The sequence below is a fragment of the Mandrillus leucophaeus genome, unplaced genomic scaffold, assembly GCF_000951045.1.
Source record: "Mandrillus leucophaeus isolate KB7577 unplaced genomic scaffold, Mleu.le_1.0 Scaffold799, whole genome shotgun sequence".
NCBI classification, from domain to species: domain Eukaryota; kingdom Metazoa; phylum Chordata; class Mammalia; order Primates; family Cercopithecidae; genus Mandrillus; species Mandrillus leucophaeus.
In genome coordinates, this window is record NW_012108685.1 from 916,725 (window position 1) to 942,215 (window position 25,491).

Consider the following 25,491-nt stretch of genomic DNA (forward strand, 5'->3'; position numbering starts at 1 on the left):
TGAGGCAGGAGGATCTCTTGAACCCAGGAATTCGAGGCTGCAGTAAGCTATGATCACACTACTGCACTGCAGTCAGGACAACATAGCAAGACCCTGTCTCCAAATATTAAAAAAAAAAACAAAACAAAACAAGACAATGACCGTGTTTCCAAACATTAAAGAAAACAAGAAGTGTGGTACATGTGTGCACATGTTCCTGTTTTCATAAATTGGTTTCCTATGGATTCCTGTTTGTATAAATTGGTTTCCTTCAAGATCGTGGACTCACAAGGTACTTTTTGTGGCTAAAATAGGCAAGTTCTGAGTTTGCTATTTAAAATTTATTTTTGGTTTTAAGCATCTACATTTTGAAATTGGGTCATAGGGTCAGTGGAAAAGATGACAACAAATATTGTGTTTTAGCTGAGAGAGGTTCAATTATTCATGACCCTGGGCTCAGAGTGCCAACTTTTTGTTCCTATCCCATTCTGATGGTGATTTGCCATTAAGATAGCTTGGTCATTGCCAAACAGAGTCACCTCTCAGACCTACAGGCCAAGTTCCTGCTGTGCAGGTGGGAGCTGAAGGGAAATCGCCTTTCCAGCCTGCAATCAAAGGGTTTCATCATCTCTCACTGCTTCCCTCCTTTTTACAAGGTCAAGAGCAGGGGGTGAATAATAGATTTAAGGTGTCTTGAATCATCCCTTCAAACTTTACCAGTTACCAGGTCCTACTGATCATACCTTCTAGCATAACTCAGAATTCAGCCCTCTTCTGCCAGTATGCTAACTCTAGCCGCCACCACCAGCCTCCTAACTGATTGAGACCTAAATTCAGTCCTTGTCTCCTCCAGGGACTTTCTTTAGGCAGCCACCATAGAGATCTTTGTAAAACACAAATCAGGCAAGGTCTCTTTGCAGTGGAGAACATGTCCAAGCCCCCTGTTGCCCTTGGTATAAGGTTTGGACTCTTGGCTGGTTGGCCATGCCCTTCCCATGTGGCCTGGCCACCCCTCCTAGGTTTGTCCTTCACCAGTGTCCCCCTAATATGTGTCAATCATGCTAAAGGAAAGGCTTCAAACTTGTGTTCTTTCCTTTATTTTTGGCCCTTCGAACATACATTTGGTCTGCGTCAAACCCTTTCCCCTCCTTCTCACCAGGCCATCTCTGGGTCTCCTTGTAGAACCATCACTGGGTCTCCTTGTAGCTTTTCCTTCCTCCAAGAAGCTTTCCCTGGCCACAGACTGTGTGGTCAGCCCATGTCTCCCACCAGGACCCCTCCTGGGAATCAGCCACTCAAACTTTACCAGTTGCCCTCCAGGCTTTTCTGTGTCCAACTCAGGCCCGGAACTTTGGAAGCTGATTGGACGGATGACAGCCGGCCATGAAAGGAGAGACAGGTGGGCACGTGTAGGTACGTGAGAGCTCAGATGTCAGTCATTAAGGGAGTCTTTCCTAAAGCTTTTTTTTTTTTTTTTTTTTTTTGAGATAGGATCTCACTCTGTTGCTCAGGCTTAACTGCAGTGGCATGATCTCAGCTCACTGCAGCCCCGACATCCACAGGCTCAGGTGATCCTTCCACCTCCCAAGAACCTAGGACTGCAGGCATGCACTGCCGTGCCCAGCTAAATTTGTTTGTTTTTATTTTATTATTATTAGTTTTGTGTGACGGAGTCTCCCTCTGTCACCCAGGCTGGAGTGCAGTGGCATGATCTCCACTCACTGCAACCTTGGCCTCCTGGGTTCAAGTGATTCTCCTCCCTCAGCCTCCTGAATAGCTGGGATTACAGGCGTTTACCACCATGCCTGGCTAATTTTTGTGTTTTAGTAGAGATGGGGTTTCACCGTGTTGGCCAGGCTGGTCTCGAACTGCAGACCTCAGGCAATCCACCCACCTCGGCCTCCTAAAGTGCTGGAATTACAGGCATGAGCCACCATGTCTGGCCTAAATTTGTATTTTTTGTAGAGACAAGGTTTCACCACGCTGCCCAGGCTGGCCTAGAACCCCTGGACTCAAGTGATCTTCCTGCCTCAGCCTCCCAAAGTGCTGGGATTACAGACATTATCCACAGCCCCTGGCCAACTCTCCTAAAGTTCTAAACACATGTTCATTTTGTTTGTTTACTTACTTCTTGATTGATTGATTGATTGATATTGAGACAGGGCCTCGCCGCTCTGTTGCCCAGGCTGGAGGGCAGCGGTTCGATCACGGCTCACTGCAGCCTCAACCTTCTAGGCTTAAGTGATCCTCTGACTTCAGCCTCCCAAGGAGCTGGGTGTCCAGGCACATGCCACCACATCCAGCTAATTTTTGTATTTTTTGTAGAGGTATGCTCTCCCCAGGTTGCCCAGGCTGGTCACACAGCTGTTTATATATTTAGACAGATGACTCCTCTTTGGCCTGCATTGGCTGTCCTAACCATCCGTCAAGGTATTGCAGATCGCTTGAGGCCTGGACTAGGTGTCCTTAATGGGCAGGAACTTTGCAGATGGAATGGAGGGAAGGTTTGGCTAGTCATCAGTAGAAAGCCAGTAATTGACGCGTTGAGTCAAACCACTCAGCCTAAGAGCCATGTATGTCTTTGTGGCCATGTTAGGAGTTGCCCCAGAAACCAGAGGGCTGAACTAACCACTGATGGGTTGGGGGAGTAGACGAGGTCATTGGCCAACGTCTCTGTACATGTCCTTGGGGAAGGAGAAAGAGTGAAGAAGAGTGGTTCCAACAGAGGGCTTTGGAGTCAGACTAACCTGGGGTCAATTCTTGCTCTGCATTTATCAGTATGTGCCCTGGAGTACGTGATTTAACCTCATAGAACCTCAGTATTCTCATCTGCAGAAGGGGCATAGATAAGTATAGCCTCTACTTTCTAGGGTTCCTGTAAAAATTATATGAGCAAAGGCCTACAGAGTGCTTGATTCCTAGTCTAATATTCAGTAAAATTTAACTAATTTGGGGGAAAACTCCCCACTGCTCCCAATTTTGCCCTTGTTCAGAATTTATTTTGGATCATTTTCCCACCCCCCAGGTTGTAGTCAGTAGTGGCAAGTGGGGAATATGACTCTCCAGAGTCAGCCTTGATAACAGCCAGGCAGGAATGGCAGGCTCACTGCTAATCTTGTAATCCTGTTTCCTGTCCCCTACACACCCGGTGACAGCTGGCTATGGGAGAAAAGCAGGAGGGATGAAATTTCCTCTAATTCCAACAATTGGAAGAAGGGAGTGAGGTGGGGTTACAGATAGTTAAGCATTACCTTGCAGTTATTCCACAGAAATAACTTTTAGATTCGCTTGGCAAATGTCTGGCCGTTCCCGCCTCTAGCTCTTGGCCCAATTCCCTGTGTTTGGAAAACGCAGATGATGTCTTCATTATTTTCCAACATTTTTTAATGGTTTCTAGTTACGGGAGCAATCACTGCTTATTATAAAAATTTGGGAGCTATGGGCAAGCACAAGGCATAAAGTCTTTGAAACATCCTGTCTCAAGCAGACCCATTAAAGGGTGTGCCAGTGTTATTTAGACAGGTTAATCAATCTGTGGCTTAAAAAAATATATAATCCTAAAAACTAATATTTCCCCAAATTTCAGTACCCTTAGATTGGTGACAAAGGATTTTTTAAAATAAAAACTATTTATTTATTTATGTAGGACAGGGTCTTTCCCTATCACCCAGGCTGGCATGCAGTGGCACAATCATAGCTCACTGCAGCCTCGAACTCCTGAGCTCCAGCAATCCTCCTGCCTTAGTGTCTGAAGTAGCTGGACTACAGGTGCATACAACCATGTCCAGCGATGGATTCTCACTATGTTGCCCAGGTTGGTTTCAAACTCCTCATCTCAAGCAGTCCTCATGTCTTGGCCTTCTAAAGCACGGGAATTACAGGTTTTAGATGGTGCACAGACCCATGGACACATGAGGCCTGTGATTTCATAGATGTTATTGCTCAGAATGACACTGAGTTATAGGAAAGGAAGAAAAGAAAGAAGCTATGAAGGGAGGGGAATTAAGGCTGATTAAAGAGGAAATATTAACTGAATAGCAGAATGGCTGGTATCAAGGTTTGGGGAACGCCGTCAAGATAGTATGCAAACCACAGAAATTTGAGAAACACACATAAAAGCTCAACCACCTACAAAGAAAGGTTTGAGAGTGCCATTACTGTTTGAAACCATCTGGGCCCTGGTTTTTCATAGAACAACTCTTTCTTTGGACTTTGCTTCAGCCTTCAAGATGTATTCAAACAAGTTCTAAACTTCCTAGGAGTCAAAGCGGCTAGAGCTGGGACTGGGGCAGAGTAGGCTTTATGGAGAGGGTAGAAGTAGGCCTCGTAGAGAGAATGGGACCTGAATCTGTTGGGAAGAAGGGTTTTCTGGGTTGGAACAAGGAAGAAGTGGGCAGGGGTCTGGAAGTCTAGGGGGCTGGAGTAGGGATCAGATTCTGAAGATCTCTGAAAGCCAGCTGGAGTGGCTCCATGACAGGTATGAGGAGAGCTGCTCCTAGAAGCATGGAATTGTAGAGCTAGAAGGGACTCCAGGAGACAGCATCTGATCCACCTGCTCCCTTTTGCAGAATGGGAAACTGAGGCCCAGAGACGCATTTACTTATTCAGTTTTTGATCTGATTTGTTTGTGCAACTAAAACGTTTGTTAAGTGTTTGCTGCATGCCAAGCACTAGGCATACGAGGATGAATCAACACACAGGGGTCCATGGACGGAAACAGGCTCAGGAGCTGGGGTCCAGACTACTGCACTGAGCAGCTCCGGGGCTTTTCCACTCCAGCGAGTGTCTGTTTCCTCATCTGTAAAAAGGAAGTCATTACAGAGCCTACCTCCAGGCCTGTTGCAAGGATGAAATGAGTAACGCATGTGTACTGATTATTATTGCTGCATAACAAATGACTCCCAAGCTTGAGCTGGGTTGGCTGGGACACCCTGGCTTCCAAACTATCCCATCTGTTCTCTGTGTGTGATGCTACCAGGCCAGCCAAAGTGTCCCACCTGAGGCAACTTTCCCCCACAGCACATTGGGAGTCTTCTAACAGAGGAAAGCAGTATAGGCAACCACAGCGCTTCCACAAAGAGCGCCCAGACCATCAAAGTCCCCAAGTTCCCTCCAGTTGCAATCTGCTAGCCCCCAGTAATGCTCCATAAATGCTGCTCACGGTGAAGAGACCAGGCCTTGCTGGTTGCTACTGTGTGAAAGGGGAAGCAGGAAGCACCAGGGAGGCACTTCTCTTTTGTCTGCGATTGGTGGGCCATTCTTTTTGGAAGGACTCAGCTGTGCAGCTCTTGCTGGCCATCAGATGGTGGCTGGGCTGCAGGTGTCAGAAGGCAGATCAGGCAGGATGTCCAGCTTGGCACACTCCTGTGACCCACAGTTGATGCTGCTTTTGGATGGGACCTCCGTTGTTGTCCACTGAAAAATCAGAATGTGGCCTCTCCAGCATGGCAGACTCAGGGTGTTCAGACTTTCTCATGGAAAGTGGAAGTGGAAGCCGCCTGGTCCTTGCTGACTGCACCTTGGAGGACAGGTAGTATCACTTCTGCTGCATTCTTTTGGTTGAATGTGACTCACTCAGGGGGGTTCAGATCCAGGGAGTTTGAGACCAGCCTGGACAACATGGTGAAACCCCGTCTCTACTAAAAATACAAAAAATTAGCAGGGTGTGGTGGCACGCACCTGTAATTCTAGCTACTTGGGAGTCTGAGGTGGGAGGATTACTTGAACCCAGGAGGTAGAGGTCGCAGTGAGCCCAGATTGTGCCATTGCACTCCAGCCTGGGCAATAAGAGTGAAACTCCATCTCGAAAAAAAAACCAAACAAATAGAAAACAGATTCAAGGAGGTAGGACAAGCTCTGTCCTCTACCTAGAAGGAGTGTCAAGGAATGTCTCCACGCGTTTTAAAACTGCCTCAGCAGGCACGGAAGCACATAGCACGGTGTCTGGTCCAGAGGGATGCTCAGTCGCCGGTAGGTGTTAAGATACGGTCCATGGTCTGGTGAAACCAGATGCCAGGTTGACTTGCCCAAGGTCACACAGTTAGTTTGGATGAAGGGGCCTGCCTGGCTGCAGGCTTGCTTTCTTCAGGATGGAGAGAACCCCCTTTCCACTAAACTGGGCTGCTGCTCGTCTTCTTGTAACCGTAAACCCCAGAATATGAACAAGCAATAGCGAAGTCCTTCATCTCGGTATTTATTACCTCACCTCACCTCACCTCACACAGAATGGCCATGATCAATGACTGGTCTTTTCACCATGAGAAGTATTTATGGAGCATTTTCAGGGGGGTTAGTAGATGATGGATTGGGGGGCTTGGTTGGCCTCAGAGTTCTTCATGGAAGAAATAAAGCTCCCTTTACTTCCTTGCTCTCTTAGTGTGCTGCAGACGGCATCAGGGGGCATGGACCCTGAACGTAAGGGGTATTTTGAGGCTCTGCTTTGGGTGACTGGGATCTGAGTCACCCAACCAGAGAGTGGATGGGAAAGCTTGGAGTCCAGGATGTCTCAGTCAGACTGAAGCCCACCCATTACTCAGCTCCAGTTTGATTATTGAGAGGACTCTACACAGCCACATTGGGAACTGACCAACCTCACCTGCCACTATGGGTGCTTATTTTCACCCTCTCTACCTTGTTCCTCTAGGGGAGGGCTTCTGAAAATAGGTGCAAGACTCCTTTTGAAAATCTAATTAAAGCAAGAGACCCTCTGAAAGACTCACAATATATGAATAGAGAAAAAAAATTCAGGCTAGGTGTGGTGGCTCATGTGTGTAATCTCAGCACTTTGGGAGGCTGAGACAGGAGGAGGATTGCTTGAGATCAGGAGTTTCAGACCAGCCAGAGCAACATAGGAAGATCCTGTCTCTTAAAAAAAAAAAAAAAGAAAAAGAAAAGAAAAGATAAAGATTAAAAAAAAAAAAAAAGATTAACTGGACGTGATAGCATGTTTCTGTAGTTCCAGTTACTCTGGAGGCTGAGACAAGAGGATTGCTTGAGTCCAGGAGTCTGAGGCTGCAGTGAGCTATGATTATGCCACTGCATTCCAGCCTGAGCAACAGAGCAAGATGCTGTCTCAATTAAAAAAATTCAAACAATTTCAAGGGATGTATGAAGCCTGGGTCTCCTAAAAGTTTAAAATTCTTCTATTTGAACCTTCCCTCTTCTATTCCTTCCTTCCTGATTTTAAATTAATTTTCAGCTCTTAACCTCAAATGATCATTTTTCAAACTGAAGGCTTAGCACTTTTGTGTTCTCCTGCTTGTGGTTAAAGGTAATCTGAATGCCCAATTAATGAGAAGTGGTTTTCCAGACAATGTTAGACAACCTTCTGGAGATGGCATTAACTCCCCTCTTAGGGTTGTAATTTACCTAGCCACACGGCTTCCTCTAGGGAAGCAGTGCCTTTATGTAAAACAAGAGAGGGGTTGTGTCTGGGGAGCTGAGCCAGCCTAAGTGAAGCTGTAAAATTGAGTTGTTTTTCTGAAAGCATCTCATCTTGGATCATGGCTATTTATCAAGGCATGGATGCTTAAAACCCACCCCCTCCCACATTCCCGCTTTCCCACTCAGGTACCCCCACCCCTACCCAACCCATCCCCAGCATATCTGCTATTCAGGAACAGGGCTGGGAGCAACTCACTCACTCATCCGTGTTTTTCCTCATCTTTAATGAGGTGTAATTGACAAAAAGTGTGTATACTTAGGTTATACAACTTGGAATAGTTTAATATATGTAAATATGAGATAATTACCATGATCAAGCTAATTAACATATTCAGCACCTCATATAGTTACCATTTTACTTTCGTGTGTGTGTGTGTGTATATATATATATACACATATATATGAGAGAATATTTAAGATGTACCCTCTTAGTTAATTTTAAGTACACAATACTGTGCTGTTAACTGTATTCACATTGCTGTACATTAGCTCTCCAGGAATTACGTCTCTTGCATAACTGAAACTTTGTACCCTTTGACCAACATCTCCCCACTTCCCCTCTCCCCAGCTCCTGGCACGCACCATTCTCCTCTCCACTGCTATAGGTTTGACTATTTTAGATTACACCTATAAGTGAGTCATGTCATGTTGATCTTTGTGTGTCTGGCTTGTTTCACTTAACATAATGTCTTCCAGGTTCATTCGTGTTGTCTCAAATGAGAGAATTTCCTTCTTTATTTTTAAGGCTGAATAGTATTCTAGAGTGTGTTTATATATATATACACACACACCACATTTTCTTCATCTATTCATCCACTCATGGATGAATCATCCACTCATGGATCCTGAGTATCATGGATACTCAGGCTGATTCCGTATCTTAGCTCTTTTGAATCATGCTGCAATGATCATAGGAGTGTAGGTATTTCTTTAAGATACTGATTTCATTTCCTTTGGGTGTATATCTAGAAGAGGAATATACGTATATCCCTGGGTCATATAATAGTTCTATTTTTTGGTTATTTATTTCTTGTTTTGTTTTGAGACAAGGTCTTATGCTGTTGCCCAGGCTGGAGTGTGTGGCATGATCAGGGCTCATTACAGCTTCCACTTCCTGGGCTCAAGCAATCCTCCCACCTCAGCCCTCTAAGTAGCTGGGACTATAGGCACGTGCCACCATGCCTTACTAATGTTTTTCAATTTCAGTAGAGACAAGACCTTGCTATGTTGCTCAGGCTAGTCTTCAACTCCTGAGCTCAAGTTATTCTCCTGCCTTGGCCTCCCAAAGTGCTGGGATGACAGAGCGTGGGCCACTGCACCTGGATGATAGTTCTATTTTAAATTTTTTGGGGAACCTCCATACTGTGTTCCATAGTGGCTTCACCAACTTACATTCCCACCAGCAGTGTGCAAGGATTCCTTTTTCTCCATACCCTTGCCAACATTTGTTATCTTTTGTCTTTTTGATAATAGCCATCCTAACAGGTATAAGGTGCTATATCTCATGTGGCTTTGATTTGCATTTCCTCAATGAGTAGTGAAGTTGTACATTTTTAATATAACTCTTGTCTATTTTATGTCTTCTTTTGAGAAATGTCTATTCAGGTCTTTTGCCCATTTTTTAATGGGATATTTTTCACCACTATTGAATTGTATGTTTCATTCATCCACAATTGAGCAGTGTTTCTCAAACTTTTGGTAGACATCATAATTACCTGAGGGCTTGTTAAAAAAGATTTCTAGGTCTCACTCTCAGAGATTTGAGTCAGTGGCTCCAGGGATGGATCAGAAACTGCCCTTCAACAATTTTCTCCAGTGGCTCTGATGGAGGTGTCCCCTGGTCACACCAGGGTAATCCCTTGGTTCTAGAGAATGAGTGACCACTAGAGAATGCAGATGAACACGTGATTGTATTTCTGCAAACAAAGCCCATGTATGGGCTGTTTTACATAAAAGGCAACCCTTTTCTCTACTTAGTACTCAACTCACACTGAACATTAGAATTACCTGTAGTTCTCCCCTCAGTGTTCTATTATGAAAAATCGAAGGTGTGTGAGAAACATTGAAGACTTGTATGATGAGTGCCCATATACTCACTGCTTAGAGTCTACAGTTAAAATTTTGCTATATATTTGACCTACCACATATCCCTCCATTCATTCATCTATCCATCCATTCATCTATCCATGCTTCCATCCTTCCCTCCCTCCCTCCCTCCTTCTTTTTATTGATGTATTTCAAATTAAATTGCAGACATGGGTACATTTTACCCCAAACACTTCAGTGTGCACATCATTAACTAGAACTCAATTTTTGTTCACACTCCTTTACTTTAGGTTGAATTTATACCAGGTGAAATGCACAAATCTTAAGTACACCTCTCACTTTTTGGCACATGCACATACCTGTGAAACCTAAGCCCCTACCAAAACATAGAACATTTCCATCACCCCAGAAAATTCTCTCATTTCCCATCTCCTTAGTCACTCCCTGCCTCCTTCTCTTCACCAGAGACAATCAATGTCCTGACCTTTTTTCACTATAGATTAGTTTTGTCTGTTATAGAATTTCATTATAAATAGGATCGTCCAGTGTATACCTTTCGTGGAATACTTCTTTCTCTTGAGAAGCTTTTAAAAACTCCCAATGTCCATGCTGTTCCCTAGAACAATAACATCAAATTCTCTGGGGGTGAGTTTAGGTGTCAGTACATGTATTTTTAATTTCCCAGGTGACGATGGTATGCAGCCACGCTTGAAATCAACTCCCCTAGAGGAAGTTCCTCGTCTTTGTCCATCCCCACCCTAAGCCATGTCCCCCAACCACCCAACTCCACTAATCAATATCCTCACATTAAGATTTTCTTTTCCGAGAGACCCGCTACCTGGTAGTTGTTTTGAACAGGGAAGGAGGCAGACTTTTCTATTAGCACACAAAACATTCAGCATTCCTTCAGAAATAGTTGCTTTGGGTGACTTTGCCAAGGTCATCGTCAGAAGCAAAGGTCACCAGAAAGTCCTTGGCTTACTTCTGAATGATCAATGGCCTTCACATGATTTTCCCTGGGACAAAAGATGCCTCAAGACAATCCCTTTGGTACAGAAAGCAGTTTGAGAAAGCTGTAGCCTTCCAGCTTCCAGAAGGACGGAGGCCTCAGAAGACTCCTTCTTACCACCGTACCCCGGTTCCAAAATCATGTAAAAGAAAAGGCTAAACCTAAGTCACAGTTAAGCTGGTTTAAATGGTTAGTTTTACAAGACTGGACTAAAATATTGAGCTGTTCAATTCAGTACTAGACTATTTGATGAATGATTACCATACATTCATTAAAAGTTTAGCTTGAGGCCAGGTGCAGTGGTTCACGCCTATAATCCTAGCACTTTGGGAGGCCGAGGGGGGCAGATCACAAGGTCAGGAGTTCAAGACCAGCCTGGCCAATATGGGTGAAACCCCATCTCCTCTAAAAATACAAAAATTAGCCGGGCGTGGTGGTGGGCGCTTGTAGTCCCAGCTACTTGGGAGGCTGAGGGAGGAGAATCGCTTGAACCTGAGAGGCAGAGGTTGCAGTGAGCTGAGACTGCACCATTGCATTCCAGCCTGGGCGACAGAGCGAGACTCCATCTCAAAAACAAACAAACAAACCAACTTTAGCTTGAATTGTCCTTTTATGTCTGTAGTTTTACATCTAGCTTTTACCCACAGGATCCACACCTACCCTGTGAGATAGGCCTTTTGTTCTCTGTTATGCAAACAGGGAAACTGAGACAAAGGGTGATGTCATGAATTGTCCAAGAATCTTCCCCATGATTTCCAAACCATCTCTATAGTTTGAGTCAAAATCATTTTTTGAATCACAGACCCTTTTTGAGTAGCCAGTGCAAATGTGAACCTCTTCCTAGAAAAAGTGACCAGCTCTAAATATTTGATATTGTTGGGTATTTATACCCATTGGAAGCCCTTGCTGGTTAGGAACCTCTTCTCCAAAATATAATAATGTATATTTACAAAATAGTGTTTATTGAGCAATGTGTCCCCAGTGTGTGTGTGTGTGTGTGCATATATATATATATATGCTAAGCCTTTCCGTGCATCATTTCATTTTATAACCCCAAAGAGGTGGCTATTTTATTATCCACATTTTACAGACAGAAGACTGAGGCTTGGGAAGAGGGAGAACCTAGCCAGCAACGTAGTGGTCAAGTTCGTGGTTGGATACTGAAGGCAGGCACATTCACGTGGCCTGACTTTGGAGCCTGAGCTTGATGCTACCACTCTGATACTATATTATCTACAGATTTAACAGGGGGGACCCAAGGCCCCAAACCAAAATTTTTATAAGTGATGGGTACTTAAGGCCAGAAAGAGAAGTGCCTTTGAGTTTCTTGGCATCCCTCAAGTCATATAGCCCTGGTTGAGTCAACAATGGGATATTTAGGCCTTACAAGGTGGCTCATGCCTATTATCCCAGTGCTTTGGGAGGCAGAGGGGAGTATCACTTGAGGCCGGATCAAAACCAACCTGGGTAACATAGCAAGACCCCATCTCTAGAAAAAAAATACAACTGTTGGCTGGGTGTGGTGGCACATGCCTACAGTTCCTGCTACTTGGGAGGCTGAAGCGGGAGGACCCCTTGAGCCCGGGAGCTTGGAGTCACTGTGAGCTATGTTCATGCCGCCACACTCCAACCTGGACAACAGAGTGAGAGTTTGTCTTAAAAACAAACAAAAGAAAAAACTGGCAGTGGGGAAGTTTTATAACCTCTTTGTGCCCTCACCCCCATTCTTTTTTGAGATTTGTATAAATTTAGAGAGTACAAAGGTAGCTTTTATACATGGATCTATTGCATTGTGGTGAAGTCGGGCTTTTAGTGTAACTATCACTTTAATAGTGTACATTGTATCCATTAAATAATTTCTCATCCCTCAGCCGCCTCCCACCCTTCCGAGCCTCCAATGTCTGTTATTCCGCACTCTACGCTCACGCTGTACGCATTTTTTAGCTCCACTTATAAGTGAGAACATTGTGTCCCCTTATTCTCATCAGCAACATGGTACCCAGTGCCCTTCTCCAGCTTGCTGGTGTAGTGTAAACTGAGAAAGCACTTGGCAGACTTGAAGAGGCCAGTGATTATTTACTATTTGCATTAGGCTAAATCCAGCCTTGGGTGTGCCCTCGGCAGTCCCTACTGTGTTCACGCATGTTAGATCAGAACAACTTCCTCAAGTTTATTAGAATGTTAATAAATTAAGAAAGCTCTCAAGGGGTGATGTGGCCCCCTTTTTTAATTTTAATCACAGATTAAAATACTATTGAGAAGAGGAATTTGCTCCAAGAGAAGAGAGATTTTACAGTCCCTTGCCTTGCCCCAGTGCACTGCTTTAGTTGTTTGAAAAAGGCTGCCAGAAATTGGGTAAGGATCACCAGGGGAAAACAAACAAACACAAAAATCCGAACATGCCAGCGCTCCTACCACCTGCTCCCGTGAAAAGGCCAATTCAGTCAGCTGTGGTGGAAAGCGTTCTCCGGGGTGTTCATTAGCTAGAGGGAGGCTGAGGATGCAGTTTGGCCATGGATTTCAATATTCCCTTGTAACGTTTTACAACCCAGACCCGGCGACAATGGCGTCATTCATCGCACTCGCTCACGTGGAACAGAACGTGAGAGAAGGGCAGAGCTGGGGAAAAGCTGGTCTGTGGGTGCTGATACCCAACGCCAGCCGAGGTACTCAGGACCCCCTCGTGTTGGGGTGGGGGGGGGGGGCCCAGACTCTTGTCAGAGCTTGTCCGTGGGATGCAGGTATAGCTGCTTGATACAGAGAGAGCAGTGAGATTTGACTGTTGCAAACTGAAGTTTCTGCAAACAGTAGAACTGATCAGTAGATCTTGCTATTGCCCGGGTGGAGCCAATGTTCAATTCTCTCATTACCGGCATGCTTTCTAAAGTGGGATTTGCTAATTAGTTGGTATGGAGGTAACAATTGCTTATTATTAGGTATTAGGTGGCTGAAATAATGGGCTTATAGGGACTTTTATCATTCACCCCCCTTCCACTATTCCCCTTGATATAGGGACTTGGAGGGAAGGGCAGGAGGGGGATGAGGGATAAAAGGCTACATATTGGGTACAGTGTATATTGCTCGGGTGATGGGTGTATCAGAATCTCCGAAGTCACCATTGAAGAACTAATCCGTGTAACCAAACACTACCTATTCCCCCAAAACAAAAAATTTTTTAAATGTTACGTGAAAATAATAAACAGGATAACTGATAGGAAAAAAAAAATGGTTAAATGAGGTCCTCAGTGTGAGGCTTTAATCTCACAGGATGGTGGCCTTATAAAAAAGAGGAAGAGAGAGAGAGAGAGAAAGAGATTCCCCACTCTAACCCTCCCTGCCTAGCATGTGAGGACACTGAGGGAAGGGGGCCATTACAAGTGAGGAAGACAGGCATCACCAGAAACTGACTACGCTAGCACCCACATCTCCAGAACTATGAGAAAATACATTTCTGTATATGTGCTTTTTAAAAAGTATTAGGTGGCATGAGATTTGGAATAGGACTGACCCTGGATGAGACACAGCCTCTTAGTTGTGTGGTCTGGGACAAGTCACTTAACCTCTCTGCACCTGCTTTTAACTTTTCTTTCTTTTCTTGTCTCTTTTCTTTTCTTGTCTCTTTTCTTTTCTTCTCTATTTTCTTGTCTCCTCTCCTCTCCTCTTCTCTTCTCTTTTCTTTTCTTGAGACAGAGCTTCACTCTTGTTGCCCAGGCAGGAGTGCAATGGCATGATCTTGGCTCATTGCAACTTCCACCTCCCAAGTTCAAGTGATTGTTCTGCCTCAGCCTCCCAAGTAGCTGAGGTTACAGGCACCTGCCACCACACCCAGCTAATTTTTGTATTTTCAGAAGAGACGGGGTTTTTCATGTTGACCAGACTGGTCTTGAACTCCTGACCTCAAGTGATCTGCCTGCCTCGACCCCGCAAAGTGCTGGAATTATAGGCGTGAGTCACTGTGCCTGGCTTGTCTGCATTTTCTCATCTCTAATGTAAATCTAACTATACCTGTGAAACGAGATTCTTGCCAGGATCAAATCAGGATAAGCATATAAGTCAAGCAGTACAGTGGCTGGAACATTAGGAGGCACTTGAAGAACAATGCAGATGAGAATGATAATAATGACGATTAAAAAAAGAGCAAACTTTTTTTGCTGCCTGTATTTCCAGAGACACAAGGGCTTTTCAGCTTTCACTTTAATTCTCTTGTGTCCTTGCTTCTTCATGGATGTTCTTAAGCTGTACAAGAAAATAGTTTTATCTTCTCATCTGGAGGACTTTAGAGATTTCTGCCATAATGATACTAACCACGTTTCTTTGATTGATTATTCCTTTGATCCATGGATGGGCTCTGTGAAAATTGCCCCGCTGTTGTTTGATTCTAACGTTTTCTTTCCTTTGCCTGTGTAATTGTATAATGATTGAGAAGTTACTTCCCCTTTCCACACCCGTATTTTGACACCTGTCAGAGGGGTTTGGGGACATTGTACTTCAGGCATTAACAGAGATGTTCATGATCGGTGATAGAGATGATGTTTCAGGCTCCTTAGAGGGAAACAAGCTGTGAGGGACAAGTGGTTATTGGGATAATATTGCTTTTCCAACTTCTGTGTTGGTAATCAAAAGCAGGACTTGGCCTTTCCAGAGAGCAATTTTGCAATTTGGCTGTACTGGAACAGAGAATTCCACGGAGTCCATTGATATATTTTCTTGTAAATTCTCTCAGCCAACATTTTTTGGAGGTTATTTTCTTTAATTAAAAAGCAAAACCTTTCCTATTAAAAATATAAAACCAAAAGAGATTTCCCCCTTCCTCTTGGAGCTCTGACAGTGAAATATTGGAACTAAATAGATCTAAATAGAGTTGCCAGTGAGTTTTGACAACTTTTATAATGTTTTATTGTTATTATAATTTTTCTTCTTTTTCTTTTTCTTTCTTTCTTTCTCTTTTTTTCCATTACGTAGCTTGAACCACAAAGCAAGAGCCATAAAGCTAATCCCATTCCCTTCAGCCTCCTGGCCCCAGGGGGAGATTCTGACTGGTGCGGCCACTCAGATGGCTCCAGCTTTGGTTCTGAGATGGCACAGGGAAGCTGGGCTAGGAGACCCCTGGGTGTCCTGAGGGTGTCTATAGCCTCATGGAAACTTGGCAGATGCTCAGTGTCCCTGCCTGGCCACTCTGATGTACTTTCACATGACAAACAAAGGCAGGGATATAGGGTGGAGATGTTCACACACTTGAGGGGGTAGAAGTGGAAAGAGTCTTGTGCCCCAAAACCCTGCTCCCCTAAAAGCATATTGTGTTGTAAAAATTGAAAGACGTCATTGGGAGACAATGCAAAAGTTATGAGGAAACGATTGGATTAGAATTCTAGTTGTGTCTCTTTATAACTCTGTGATCTTGAACAAGTTGCTTCATCTCCCTGGGCCTCAACTTCCTTGTCTGTAAAATGGGATCAAAAATAATACCTACCACATAGAGTCACAGAAAGGATGAAATGGACAAATTCAAGATCCTTCAAAATGCATTATGTGTAGCTCTTTGCACATGAGATTATTCCAGGTATACTCTTTAATTTTAATAGTCAAGCATTGATTGATTGATTGATCGATTGATTGATTGAGACAGGGTCTCGCTCTGTCACCCAGGCTGGAGTGCAATGGTGCAGTCATAGCACCCTGCAGCCTCAAACTCCTGGATTCAGGTAATCCTCTTGCCTCAGCCTCCTGAGTTGCTATGACCATAGCACATGACACATGCTCCTTCTAGGGTTCTTAACCTGTTTGATGCCATGGGTTTCTCTGGCAGTGTGTTGAAGTCTATGAATCATCTCTAAGAATAATATGATTAAATGCATGAAATAGAATACATAGGTTACAAGGGAAGCCAGTTATGTTTGAAATATAGTTACCAAAATATTTTATAAATGCTGTATAGCAATATATGCAGTTTGTAAATGCCATGCCCAAGATTCCCTATCCCCATCCTAAATGCTGGATATGGGATGTTAGGGGTCAAGCTCTTCTTGTTTCACATACTTGGCTATTTCCCTCTTTGTCCCTTTTATCTTGAAGCACCTCCCCCGCCCCCACTTCCCTCTACTCCTCTGCAACCTCCCACATCTGATCCATTCCCCACCTCTCTCATTTCCTTTGAGCCTCCTCGTGCTGCACAGCACAACTTTCCCTCTTCCCAGGAGAGGTTTCTACTGAGTCCTTCTAAGGAAAAGAAATGGGAACACCTGGTATGAAATCTGAAGGTAAGGGAATGTGGAGGACCAATCCTAAGAGTGTGAGGGGCCAGATTTTGAGCACATTGAGGGAGGCTATACCTATGATGTCATGGAATTTTTATTATGCTCACTTTGCCTGTGTGGGCCCTGAAGCTCAGGGGAGGGTTGCGTGTCAGATGGACACACAACTCGTAAGGGATAGGGATGGGGCCTGAATTGGGAGCTGCGTAATCTTAGATCCCATGCTGTTTTTCTCTTTTTATTTTTTAATCTTCTATGTCCTTGTTCCTCCTTCTTTCTCATTTTCTTTCCCTCCCTCTATTCTCTCTGCCCAAAAGAATAACAGTAATGATGATGGTTGCCATTTGTTGAGCATTTACTGTGTGCCATGTACCTTTCTGAGTCTTTTCATGATTAACTCATTAACCCATTTCTTCTATCAACAGCCCTTTGAACTGGGGACATTCATTATCCCTGCTTTATAGATGGGAAAACTAAGGTGTGGAGAAGTTAAGTTCATCAGTGGTCACAAGGACAGAAGCTCAGCAGGAAATTCTAAGACACTAGCAGCAATCTATCCAGATGAGAGTAACCTAGGATTATACCTGACCTTCCTAGGTGGTCAACTACCAGTTTTTACTAACTTTGGGCAATGACCTGAGCCCCACCTTAAAGATGGACACCCACAGTTTAAGTCTAAATAAATACTCAGATTAACTAGCTTTCAAATTAGAGAATTTAAAGACATACGTAGACTAAATTGACATATTTCAAAATACCATGTGTGTTTATTGATTGTTCAAAGCGGTTCTTAACTGGGGGTGTTTATTTACTTTTCTGCTTAGGTATAGAACTGTTGGTAAATCTACTTGCCTGATGTATAAGGCATGAAAAATTAGTACCCAAATATACATTTGTGAAATGTGATGGACATGAATATAACTGGATCATTTTATTCATTAAAGACCCCTTTTTTTCCTTATTCTGTGACTTTTCTGGTGATTCTCTCATGCCTGGTTCAGCCACTCAGGAAATCTGTATCAGGGCACTGATAAGCATTATCTCCCATCTTTTCTCTTTCAGTAAAGAATATCCCGTGGTCCCCAGGAGCACCGTGAGGCAAAAAGTGGCCTCCAACCACAGTCCTTTCAGCAGCGAGTCTCGAGCTCTCTCCACCTCATCCAATTTGGGGTCCCAATACCAGTGTGAGAACGGTGTTTCTGGCCCCTCCCAGGACCTCCTGCCTCCACCCAACCCATACCCACTGCCCCAGGAGCATAGCCAAATTTACCATTGCACCAAGAGGAAAGGTGAGTGTGATCACCCCTGGTCAATTTGCTTGCTTTCTTACCTTTTCCTTTCCTTGGGTTGGGGTTCGGGGGAAGGAGTAAGCATTTATTTACTTTATTTATTTAAAAATCTAAACAACACAAAAATACATGGAGATAAGAAATTTAAACCATACAGCTAAAACTAAAAGTTCCCTTGACATGTTCCCACCTCCTGTTCCAGCCCCTTCTTTGGAGAAAACTTATTTGAAATATTCAGGCCTATTGTATTCATTTATGCACACATGCGTGCGCGCGCACACACACACACACACATACGTGGAGAGTGCAGAGACTGAACTAGATTTATTTTTACTTTTTTTTTTTTTTGAGACAGAGTCTCGCTCTATCACCCAGGCTGGAGTGCAGTGGTGCAATCATGGCTCACTGCAGCCTCAGCCACCTGGGCTTAAGTGATCCTTTCACATCAGCCTCCCTAGTAGCTGGGACTACAGGCATGCAATCACATACTCTACTAAATTTCTTTTTGTTATTGTAGAGACAGGGTCTCACTATGTTGCTCGGACTGGTCTCAACCTCCTGGGCTCAAGTGACCACCTGCCTTTGCTTCCCAAAGTACTGGGATTACAAGCATAAGCCACCACACCCAACACTTAAAAAACCTTTTAATATGGATGAAATCACACTGTATGTATTTTGCAACTTGCTTTTTTTTTCCCTTTGAAACTTTAGAATGTGTTTTGGATATCTTTTTATGAACCTAGACTGCATCATTTTATTTTTAACCACTAAGGAGGAAGAATTGACTGGAAAGCTGAAAACGGAGTTTATTTTGCAACCCCCTCTGGTAGGCAGGGAGGTTGCTTGAGTGGTCCCTGATTGTATTAGAAGACATGATGTAGGAAAACCCCTTATGACTGTGAATGTTTCTCTGGCATATGTGTCAGTGTTTCTCCCAAGTGGATTTTGAACTCTTTTTTTTTCTGATAAAAACCAACACACACACACACACACACACACACACACACACACACACACAAATCACAAGTGATTTTCCCATCTCATCCCCCATTTAAATCTACTAAGCTGAGGCATTCCGTATTTTTTTTTTTTTTTGCCACATGAGAAATGAATGGTTTTTTTTCTAAGTCATTCAAATCTAAAGGGGCTATGCTAAAGAAATAATTTCCTGGTGGCCCTTCTTGTGAGCCAGAATAGAAGTGTGTGGCACAGGTGGTGTGGTGGAGTTCAGCTCGCTAGAACCATTGCTTGGCGTGAGCTGTAGATGGCATGGTGGGGAGACTGCAGGCTTTGGGGACAGAGAGATGCGGGTTCAAATCTCATCTCTGTTCCCTGCTTCTTGTGTGACCTCACTCAGGTCTAGCCTCTCCTAGCCTTGGTTTCTCACTTTGTAAATGATGATGTTCCCTAAAGCATCTGATAGTTAGCAAGTACCCAGTAGGTGGTAGCTATGATTGGGTATGTGGCAGGTATCACTCCAGAAGGTGATTCCCAGGAGGAATCTGCCTCTTGTCTTTTGGTCTGGCATTGATTTAATCAGTCTGCCCAGAGAAGACGGCCTCTCTAGGTGAGAGCTTGGGAAGACAGATGCAGAGGGGATGCTGTAGGCTAAAGCTTAAATTTATGGTCTGCAGAATAAATCAGGATGAAGTTCACCTTTGCAATTTAAAAATTTTTATAAATAGTGACAAGTTACTTAACCTTTCCAAGCCTCATTTAAAAAAAATGTGTAAATTTGGCCTCAGGGTACGACTCATCTCGTAGGCTTGGTGCAAAGATGTCAAAAAATCATACACATCATATGTTATCTCAGGGTTGACTCAGAAAGTAGTAACTGTTTTGCTCTAAACGACACCAGTGTTAATCTACAAAGTGGCCTGTTGAATCTCACAGCCTCAGTGGTCAACACAAGCCTTTGTGAATCCAGTGCCCAGTGCCTAGACCTTTAGGAGAAAACAACTCGCTAACAACCAATGGGAATGGATGCTTTGGTAGCTTTTTCTGGAGCTGGGGTTACATGAGGAAAGTAACACAGTTTGACTATTTGACACTTACCAATCTTGTGTTTTAAAGGAGGGAAGAGCTGTCATTGGTATTTACATGGGGCTGGGAGCTGACCTGGGTGAGGCCTGACTTCCAGACTTACCTGAAGCCAATCCAAACTCCTTGAATCTCAAAGGCCTGAGCAATATCACTCCAACAGGCCCCCTGGCATGACTCCCGGCACATCTGCTGCCGGATGGACTGGAGACCAGATGCCTGCAAATATGTCTGCCTCTTTAGGCACGAGCAGGAGGTTAAGAATGTCCCATGGGATACAGGTCCCTGAATAGAGATTCTGTTTTATATTATATTTAAGGGTGCCCTTCCTAAGTCCCAGATCAAGCTTTTTCGACAACACTATGGAGTAGATGCTATTATTAGCCCACTTTACCAATGGGGAAACTGAGGCTTAGAAAGGTTCCAAACAAAAACTGCCAGTGGTTCTTGAACCCCAGCCTGGTCTGCAGATTCTAAACCTGTGCGTTTCACCACCACTCTATACTGTCTTGGTTACCTTTGCTCATCTGCTACAATCTCAAAATTTCATTTTCCACTGAAGATCTGTCTTTGAGACTGGGTCAGACATGCTGATTAAGAGCTCACCAGGTTTGAATTAGGGAGCTCTAATCGATTAAATTAATGCCAGACCAAAAGACGGGCAGGAAGAAGTTAAAAAGGATCATGGTGCTTTTTAGGTTCAATATTTACAGCAGCATCCTTATAAATGCATTCCTGAAGGATGCGGCGGGGAGGCTTTGAATGCAAGGTTCACAAACCTCTTAGGTTATGACTTGACTTTCATGGAGCGTTTAATGGATCCTCAGATGAACTTAAAATCAACTTGGAGGGGCCACTGCAGGAGATGGAGTTGGGGGCTGATCCATTGTAGAAATACTCAGAGTTGCTGACACTTTGCAGCTGTGCGCCCATGGGCAAGTTGTTTTACCTTCCTGGGCCTCAACTATCTTTTGTGCAAAGTGAGAATAACAATAGCACCTGTTTGATATGGTTGTGATGAGAGGACATGAGATCATCCACAGAAAGCACCTAGAACAGTGCCTGGCACCTATGAGTGCTCAATAAACACGTGCTTGCCTCAGGCCTGCCCTTATGAAGCTCACACTGTTGGAAGCAGGTCAGACATTACACAAGTAATTATAAATTGCTTAATTGAAATTGTGAAGCCTGGCATGTGACTCCCACCTGTAATCTCAGCATTTTGAGAGGCTAAGGTTGGAGGATTGCTTGAGCCCAAGAGTTGAGACTAGCCTGGGCAACATAGTGAGACTCCATCTCTACAAAAAATAAAAAATTAGCCTGGTGTGTTGGCACATGCCTGTGGTACTAGCTAACCCAGGAGGCTGAGATGGGAGGATTACTTGAGCCCAGGAGTTCGAGGCTGCAGTGAGCTGTGATTGCACCACTGCACTCCAACTTGGGTGACATAGTGAGACCCTGTCTCAAAGAAAAAAATAAAATAAATAAAATAAAATAAATGATTGAATGCTATAAAGAAGATATGCAAAGTGTTAAGGAATATCAAACTGGAATGTCAGTCTAGGGTGGGAGATCAGGGAAGCATTGAGACTGAGATCAGAGAAGAGTGAGTGTTGGATAGAAGTGGGAGGTGTGAGGGTATCCACACATAGAGGAAAGCATGCATGAAGCCCCTTGGCTGAGGGAGAGCCCGCCCCCTGGGACTGAACAGAAGGCTGGGATGTTGGCACTCAGGGCGAGGGCAAAGTGGTGGGGAATGAGGGCTAGAGAGAAAGGTAGGGACCAGCGAGATGGCAACTTGTATAAGCCATTTTAATGAAGGACCTCTGATTTTATCCTACCACCAGTGCACATCCATTGGAGGGATTTAGATTTGTGAGTAACATGCCTAAGTTCTTTATTTGGAAGCCGTCACTTTGCTATGATAGCACAGGACTATTTAGTTGGCACCAGAGACCCATTGAAAGGCCGTCATGCGGTCTGAAACAGGAGATGGTGGCTCCGACCAGGGTGTGGGGAGAAGCTGGAGATGTGGGTGGAATCAGGTCTTAGTGGCGGGTTGGCGATAACAAGGTGAAGAATTGCCCCTTCTTTGTGGATTTGGAAACCAACACTGGGGAACTTACCCGAAGTCACCCAGCTCATGAGTGGCCCGGCTTGAGATGTACACTGAGGCCTGTGGGCTTGGGGTGAATGGGGTGTGCACCCTGGAGAAATCCTTTCACCTTTCCAGAAACCTCTGCCCTTCTCACCTCCCTCCACCCCCAAAAGGGAGCTCCCAGTGACAAGGAACATTCCAGCCAAGGGCTCTCTGTCCTGCCTAGGAGACAACAAATAGCAATTCATCATCAGTCTCCACATTGTAAAGTGATAAGGAATCAGCTGAGGTTTCCTTCCAGTTGGGATTCTCGTTAAGTGATAACTCCATGGGTGGTTTTCCCCCTGGCCCCTGCCTGCCCCACTATCTGACTTCCCCTCATTGTCTGTCTCCTTTCCAATGAGCCCAGGAGTCAGGCTCAGGCAGGCAGGCCAGAGGGCTCCTTGTGTTTGGAACCGGCTGTCTCCAAACTATCTCTCCCAATGGATTGAGCCAAAAAAGCTGGGAAGGTCTTTTATCAATGCCACTCAATCAAATCCAGGTCCCCAGGGCCTGGGAGAGCACTTGTCTGTCTTTCTCCCTCCCACCCCTGACTCTCACCCCAACTCACATTATAAAGCAAAAGCAACCCAAATAAAGATTCTAGCATAGCCAGGAGCTGAATCAGATATTCAAAGGAAAGTTAGAGATTGAGAGGGGAAGGGGAATTAGATATGGAAAAGGGCTTTGCAGGGTGCATTTTCTCAGTGCTGTGTGTTTTAAAATGAGATTTCACATCCATTCCTTTGCTGATTCTCCAGCTCCCTGCAGCAGTCTTTGAACCAGGGGAGATGCCACCCATCTCTATTTTGCAGGGGTCTAATGGAGGACCAAGAGACAGGGTTAGATTCTAAGCTTATGTGGCTGATGAGTGGCAGAACTGGGATGGATGCATCAGGTTAATCTTCATTTATTGAGCACTTAATGTATAATGGACACTGTGCTAGGTGCTTGGGATAAGTGGAGGACACGGTGGAAAAGGCTCCTGCTCTCAAGAAACTTGTATTCTTACTGGATGGGACATATAATAAGCCAGTAAGTAAATATAATGATTTCAGGTAGTGACTAGGTGATATTTGGAACTGACTCTTTTGATTTCTAGTTGAGAATCTTCCCTCAATACCATTCCAACTCTTCCTACTTTATGCTAAGAGCTAAGAGCATGGGGACATCAAAAACAAATAACAACAACAAAAGCAAAAAACCAGTCATCCACCCACTCATCCGCCCACCCACCCATCCATCCACCCACCATTCACGCGTCCATCCACCCATCCACCCACTCACTCATTCCTCCATCCACCCATTCATCAATCATCTATCTATCCACTCACTCATCCATCCACCCACTCATCCATCCACTCACTCATCCATCCACCCACTCATCCATCCACCCATCCCCCAACCCATCCACTCACCTATCCACCCACTCATCCATCCCCCCACCCATCTATCAACCCATCTGTCTACCAACCCATCCACCCACTCATCCATCCACTCACTCATCCATTCACCCATCTATCCATTCACCCATCTACCCACCCACCCATCCACGCATCCATTCACCCATCCAACCACCCATCCATCCACCCACTCATCCACCCACTCATCCTCCCACTCATCCATCGATCCTCTCACTCATTCATCCATCCCCCCATCCACCCACCCATACATCTACCCATGCATTCACCCACCCATCCATCTATCTACTCATCCATAAGAGTCAAAGTTTCCTACCTTTTCATGTTGGCTGAGCATGTAGGGTTGCATGAAATGGAAAGCCTGGGGCCATCTGTCAGAATGAGCACCGCTTTGTGAGTCAGAATGCCTGAATTATAGCCACCTTCCCAACTTGCTGAAGGTCACTCAGCTAGAAAGATTACTACTCTGAGTTTCAGGGTCTCTGTCTGGGAAGACTCGACAATGGTTCTTCATTTGAATGAACTGAATTGGCAAGAGAAATGACCCATTTGGGAATAGTGACAATATTTACTCAATAGGATTAGTATTTGAAAGCACTCTGTGAGCTTTCCAGCTCTGTAATCTACCCAAATACTTTTAAGTATGGGACAGCTTTCAGAATGCTATCTGTCCAGTCTTCCAAAAGAGAAAGAGGGAAAAGAGAATGGACCCAGGTCATTTGGACAGACAAGATTTGAATGCCTTATGTGCAAGGAAGATAAAAACTCCACTGCACTTAGTATTACCTCAAATTAAATCTCATAAAAAGCTGAGGTATTATCTCCACTTACAATCAAGAACTAAGATTGGAATGACTGAGTGATTCATCCACAGTCACATGGCCAGTGAGCACTGGAGCCATAACTCTGTGCCTTAATATGTGTGCCCTGGATACAATACTAAAGTCACTTTATCTAGAATCAAAAACATCTAGAAAAGTCCAAAGTACTAGGGTTTTCTACAGCGCCATGATGTCATGAATGGTCAGAATCAGGAGGAACTTTACTGTTACCTAAGAGACTCATTTGGGTTTAGGATAGTTGCAATGTAATTGACCACTCTTAATATGCAACTTTCTGAAGCCGAGTTGTGGATTCATCTCATCAGAAGACTTGATACTTAACTCTAGCCCATTTACCAACCCTGAAAGCTAATCATGACTTGGCTGGAGATAGGTCTTTGCTGTTGAACAGTTATTGGGCTCTCAGAAAGAAAAAAGAAAAACAGAAACAAACTGAGCCATAACCAAAATAAACACAGAGATTACATCCAGAGCATTTATCATGACTGACCTGAAATGTGGATCCTTGAGTTGGAATTTCTTCACAATGTGATGAGGCCTGAGAGGAATTTGAGAATATTCAGTACTTGCTTTTATCAATAAACCAAGATTGAGTTTTTCTTAGTGCTCTGCATTAGATCTTTGGGGTATTAAAGACTGGAATGTGTAATTTTACGATTTTCCAAAATGTGTTCCGGCCGTTTTCTTATTATTCTTCCTTTTTTACTTGTAACAAATCTGGAAGGGGATCAGAAACTTGAGAATAGTTAGTTTGCCTTGTTTTTTTTTTTTCTCTTGCCAAGGATGCCCTGCAGCTGTACTTTCTATTATTGAAAAGGGGAACAGCCTGGTTAAATGGAAAACCCAAAAGTTATGATTCCAGCAACAATGGAAACACTCAGGTTTATGAATCTGGGGGGTGGAAGGAAGAATGGAAGGAAAGGAATCAAGGGAGGAGGTGGTGAGGACAAAACGAAGCTGAGTATAGCAATGTCTTCAAGACTCCAAACACACACACACACACACACACACACACACACACACACACACACACA

The 25,491-nt window shown here is 44.2% G+C and overlaps 1 protein-coding gene across 3 annotated transcripts in view; it reads left to right on the plus strand.

The window, feature by feature from the left end:
* TBX5 (T-box 5) overlaps positions 1 to 25,491 on the plus strand; it is a 61,969-nt gene that overhangs the window by 23,825 nt on the left and 12,653 nt on the right. For all 3 annotated transcript variants that reach the window (XM_011967322.1, XM_011967324.1, XM_011967321.1), the window contains one exon: positions 17,791 to 18,017. In XM_011967322.1, coding sequence (XP_011822712.1) covers positions 17,791 to 18,017 — 227 coding nt within the window. The remainder of the gene's footprint in view (positions 1 to 17,790; positions 18,018 to 25,491) is intronic.